This window comes from Phyllobates terribilis, unplaced genomic scaffold (genome assembly GCF_046119375.1).
Source record: "Phyllobates terribilis strain yellow unplaced genomic scaffold, ASM4611937v1 Scaffold_11__3_contigs__length_659146591, whole genome shotgun sequence".
Taxonomy (NCBI): Eukaryota; Metazoa; Chordata; class Amphibia; order Anura; family Dendrobatidae; genus Phyllobates; species Phyllobates terribilis.
The window spans coordinates 146,801,076-146,807,075 of NW_027362771.1; the positions used below are offsets into that span (position 1 = coordinate 146,801,076).

Sequence of the window (6,000 nt, forward strand, 5' to 3'; positions counted from 1 at the left end):
TTTATGGTGGACTGTGTTGAACATCAAACTGTGTGGAGGGCAGTGTGAGGAAGGGTCACAGTTTAAAGAGGGCAGTATGAGGGCATAGTGTTAAGAGGGGCACAATATGAATATGGAGAAGGGGCAGCATGAAATGGGGGCACAGTATGAAAACTGGTTAGCATGGCAGGGTGACAGGGTAGAGATATGGAAAACACAATGGAAAACAGTGGATAAGTGACAGCCATGATACAGGCCATTGTTCATATCATAGGGGCTTACTCTGTGGTGATTATAGCTCACAATGGCAAACAGTGTGGCAGATATAGCAGACGGACGGTTAGTCAGTTTTAGCTAATAAAGGTGTCACAGCAGTAGCTCATAAGGGCGAACAGTGGCATAACAGTGGCATAAGAGGCATTTTTAGGGCATAGTGTGGACAGATATTTTTATGCAGATGGAATTATAAAAACACTATTTTTAAGGCACTGTATCAGGATGTGACGCAGAAGGCCAGAGAAGAGGTCAGCCTGCAGAGATGAGCTCTGGCTATGAAAGCCATAATGGCATCTGGACTAGATGGAGATAAAATGGATGAGAATGAATCCAATCAGACCAAACATCATCTGTAAGGTGCCTAAATGTAAATGTTTATATGTCATTTGGACTGCGTCTCATCAGTATTGTGATTCCTGTTTGGTCCACAGTCTCAAGGTGGCTGGTAACAACAAGTCCCAGCACCTTCTTAACATTATTAAGGAGTACAGGGCGTTAGAGTTCATAAAATGTATATGGGGCTGACCTCTCAATTGATCGCTGTACTAAGCTTTGTTCTTGTAGTCAAGTACTGATGGTGATTCTTGTGTCGTATTCATGTACTAATGATTGTTTTGGTGCAATACTCATGTACTAAAGGTGGTTCTGGTGATGAAAACATCACCAGAGCCATCATCACTACATGAGTACATTACCGGAACCATCATCAGTACATGAAACCTGCACAACAGCCACCATCAATTATATTGCAAGCTGTATTTGTACAATGACAGATGCAAACACCATTAGACAGATCACTTTAACTACAATGGGGCCTGCTTGGTTTCCATTAAGGTATCCTTGAAATGCTGGACAGCTTAAATGAAACCAAACAGTCCCAATTATAGTTAAAAGGGTGGTCTGAAGCCAAACTTAATTTCATTCTAAATCCCTATCTATTCGGTGCCATAATCTAAGCTATTTTCTAATATACTTGTATAAAAAATACCTTAGCATTCCCTAACTACGCTATCGAATTGCAATTATTGCTACAATATTTTTTTCCTATCTCCTGTGTGATAACACTTTGTTTAAGTATCCCAGTGGATGCTGGAATACTCAAACGAAGCAATCCCCAGTGCAGGGGGCAGAGGCTGCGGTTACTGACACAACTCTTGCATCACTGACGCTTTTTTCAGGGGCTGTGCTCATCCCTGCTGTGTCTCTCCCTGTGCTGTATACTTTGTGATCTTCACAGTGACAGTGTCTGCTGGGTTGTCCACTCAAATCAGTAATAATCATCTGGCAACAGAGCGGTGTCAGAATACCCAGCATGCAGGAGACCAATGCTGTCACTAGCTGGGCGGGGCTAGTCTCCTGCATGTCAGGTATTCTGAAACCCCTCTGTTGCCAGCTGATTATTACTGATCTGAGCTGACAACAGAGCGGATGTTGCACCATTCACAAGGAGGGACACAGCGAGGACGAGCACAGCCCCTGAAACGAGCGTCACTGATTACGTTTCATTTCATGGAGTTAGTATATTAGAAAATAACTTAGATTACGGCACTAAATAGAGACTTAGAATGAAATTTTGTTTGGCTTTGGACCACCCCTTTAAGCTATATTAGTTTTCATTACTATTGGGTTTGACATTTAAAATATAGGATGTCAATGATGAATATCGCTATTCGTCCCTCGTATCATGTAAGTGGTCTGCAAACAGTGAGTTATTCCTGTATCTAACTGTGAAATTGCACTCCCTTTAAAGCTCTAAAGTACTCCACTTTTTTACTTTTGCTAGTATTTTTTGGTAAAAAGATAACAATTCTAGTGGAAGCGGTTGTCAGAGCTTGTTACCTGACCCATCTGGTATGAGAGGGATGCATTAGTGGTCCTGGTACCTTACTCTCTGACCCATTCCTTTGCTAGGAGGGAGGGTAAGTGCCATTGGCCACATCTACCATCTGCACTAAAATATCTTGTTTTGGCTCTGGCCACAATAAAGACCTCTCCTGCTACCAATGGGTACAAGTACACCTGTATCTGTATATGAGCTAATCTTTCTCAGCACCTATGCAGAACATCAGGGGAGAGTGTCATGTTGGTAATTCACTTAAATACCTTTGTGTCTTCTGTTTACTCATAAAACCAGTAGGCAGCAGGTGGGCTTCAATGTCACCACAGTGGTAAGAAGGGAGGCCTGCTATGCTAGTCGACATTATTTCATATACTTTCACAAATGTATGCATAAGGAAAATAAAGCTCCAACAGGAATGAAGGCATATTGAGAATTAAATACTAAAAACCTATTAAAAATTGTACTTAAATGTGGGTTTCTTCTTTGAATCAATATATTTAGGCATGCAATATACTGCTGAAACATTTTACATCATTTCTCAATATTGCTTGTACTTTACTCTTTAAAATGTTGCTTATAAGTTCAAGCAACTGGCCAATTAAAATAATTAATGAAAGAAAATACCTCTCCTTGATCAATATTACTGTTTTCATCATAGTCGTAATTGCTGTATAGATCAACTTCATATGTATCGGTATCATAGTTAATGGAATCCGTTGGGGGAGCAGCAAAGGCCGCTTTAAGCATAAAAAGTCCCAAGAAAATTTTTGCGAATGTCTTCATTCTTCAAAGCTTTTAAAGGAAACAAAAATATGGAAAAAAGTTATCAGATTGAAATTATGATCACTGCTGCAAAATTGTAAAATCAACCTTAATTATAGCATTTTAAGAGCAAGGAGCATAACATGAGGAGCTCTATTCATTTGAGAGTAATGAGTACAAAAATATTGTGAGAATCCCACAGTCTCACAGTAGCATTAATTCAATGATTTTCCCCTCTGCATATAAATGGGAGTACACATAGATCTTGGTTAGATGCCAAAAAGTCTACACGTCAACGTCTTCAAGCTGGGTAGCTGACATTTATGGATGCAGTTAAGGGTACATAATACCATTTAACCTAATATTTTTGCTACTGAAAGGTTGAGCTTGGCACAGTGCTTGAAGGATTGAATTTTCCAAAGCAGCCATAAAATTAGCTTTTTCAAGATATCTTTATAAAGGATGTTTAGTACAAGTATCTATATAGTTTATTTGCAGGTAAAGTTGTTCCATGGTCCACACTGTGGGGCTCTACCCCATTACATACTTTAAGAGTTTAACAGATTGTTGTTATGCAACTCTCTAGTTTACTTTTTTGTTTGTTAAAACTTATACATTGTGGACATTTCTAATATTCCATTTTTTACACTAAAAAATCATTAGTGCAAGGCATGAATTCCTTTTTATATTAATTGGTGTTTTAGTTTAATACTTCCTTGGTCAGCTCTTTGGTGATGAAGTTATAACACACGAACGCTTGTTAAACAGAGGACATATTTGCCACATATGCGCTCCCCCTGCTTGGGTAAATAAGCATGTGACACGTGGTGTCCTCTAGAATGATAGTTCTCTTTAAGATGCTAAGTGTTGCATACACCCATACACTTGTTCTATTCATCTACAGCTCTTAGTACCTCCAGTCCAGTAACATTACCAATTCATGTGCCAGAATGAACTGACACATAAACTAAACTTCAGTAAGTTAAAAGAAAGAAAGCTTTTATGAAGCAGCTTTAGGCATGAGGATATGAAATTCCACTGGGAAAAGAGAGCAGTACAAAGCTTTCATTTATGGCAGATTCTCCAAGATACTTTATGCAGTGCACCCATCATGAGAACTCTTCTTGAATTACCAAATTTCCATTGGAAGGCAGCTAAGACAGCTTCAGTATGAAATATGCACAGCTTGCAAAAAATATAAGCAATCGGATTAAAAAAAAATCAGTAGATGAAGAAAGATAGATAGATAGATAGTTAGATAGATAGAGATTTGGAAGATGATAGATAGATAGATAGATAGATAGAGAGATAAATAGAGAGATAGATGGTACATAGATAGTCAGATGAATGGCAGATAGTTCGATGAAAAGATAGATAATGAATATACTAACAAATGCAACTTGTAGCTTTCAATATTATTTTCCAAAAAGTAAGCCAAATCAAAATCTTCATTATAAAATCATTCAAAGCAGTGCCAAAATGTTCCGTTGACTTTATTTTACTATGATATCACAAAAAAAAATGCATCCACGTATCTATTTTGAAATGATGATTGAAAAGGTTTTTTTTTTGTTTTTTTAAACAGTTGTTCTAATTTTATAAGTGATTTATATATAAGTGAGTAAAATAAATAAATAAATACATTTTCGGACGACATTATAAAAAAATAACGACTAAAAAAATTTAGTACAATTTTTACAAAAACAATTCATGTAAGGAGACAGCAAGAAGGAAACTTACCTTAGCTCCTGTTATTTTGGAATGGCAGCAGGTTAGATAGAGTGCAGTGCAAGTGGGATGTGACCTGACCAATTACAAGTCATATCTGAGTCTGAAGGAGGCTGGTACACTGACTGCTGTATCAACTTGGAATTCACACCATGAAATCTTTTAGTTTACACGATAGAATTAGTAATAGTTTAAATACCTAATGTGATACCCACTATGCATTGGCACTGGTTCTAAAAACAGGCGTCTGAGCCTGAGAGTTTATTTTACTATATGAATAAGTCCATTGTGGTACCTAGCATGGGAACTTTGTATTGATGTTATTAGGTTACAGCATGTTGCATAGAACCTGCAATATACAGAATGAGCAAGCTCCAATATATTTCAGATTAAAAGTTTCTACCCATAAATTCATACAAAGTGCTGAATGATAACATTTCTTTGAAAGGCATCTAAATATTAAGTATTTATTTGTCCTACTGAAATCTGCTCTATAAAAATAACTGTACATACATCAGTTTTGCAACTCAGGCATAAGAAGATATTTTGACTTTTATTTAAAAAAGTCAGCCAGATTATATCATTTCCACATTGTGGTTTATTTATAGTGTAAGGGTAACTTTTTTCTGAAGTGCCATTGCGAAAAACAAATCATTCCATCGCACTAATTAAATACAAGGAACGTCTCTTCACTTCTGTAGTCCTCAAGAGTCAGATGCTGCTGTGTCCTCCTTACAAGAATGGTTTTGAAATTGCTTAATGTTGCTGAGCCTTCATTAGTGGATCAGATAGTATTCAGTGTATTCTAAAGAGGCATCATAAAACGTTTTCTCAGCTACAAAATGCATTCACAAACACTTCATATGCATTTAAAGTACAGTATATCACAAAAGTGAGTGCACCCCTCACATTTTGTAAATATTTTATTATATCTTTTCATGGGACAACACTGAATATATGACACTTTGATACAATGTAAAGTATTCAGTGTACAGGTAGTATAAAAGTGTAAATTTGGTGTACCCTCTAAGTAACTCAACACACAGCAACTAATATCTGAACTGCTGGCAACCAAAGTGAGTACACCACTAAGGGAAAATGGCCAATTTGGGACCAAAGTCTCAATATTTTGTGTGGCCAACCATTATTTTCAAGTACTGCCGAAACTCTCTTGGGCATGGAGTTCATTAGAGCTTCACAGGTTGCCACTGGAAGCCTCTTCTATGGCGACATCACTGAGCTGGTGGATGTTAGAGACCTTGCGATCCTCCACCTTCCATTTGATGATGCCCCACAGATGCTCAATAGGGTTTAGGTCTGGAGACATGCTTGGCCAGTCCAGCACCTTTGCCCCCAGTGTCTTTAGCAAGGCAGTGGTTGTCTTGGAGGTGTGTTTGGGGTCGTTATCATGTTGG

General features: G+C 37.7%; 1 protein-coding gene across 1 annotated transcript in view; it reads right to left on the reverse strand.

Moving 5' to 3' along the window:
* EPYC (epiphycan) overlaps positions 1-4,815 on the reverse strand; it is a 56,384-nt gene extending 51,569 nt beyond the window's left edge. The window contains exons 1-2 of the mRNA XM_073650684.1: positions 4,598-4,815; positions 2,720-2,887 (exon numbers count right to left, since the gene is read on the reverse strand). Coding sequence (XP_073506785.1) covers positions 2,720-2,878 — 159 coding nt within the window. The 5' untranslated portion in view covers positions 2,879-2,887; positions 4,598-4,815. The remainder of the gene's footprint in view (positions 1-2,719; positions 2,888-4,597) is intronic.
* Positions 4,816-6,000: the final 1,185 nt, after the last annotated feature.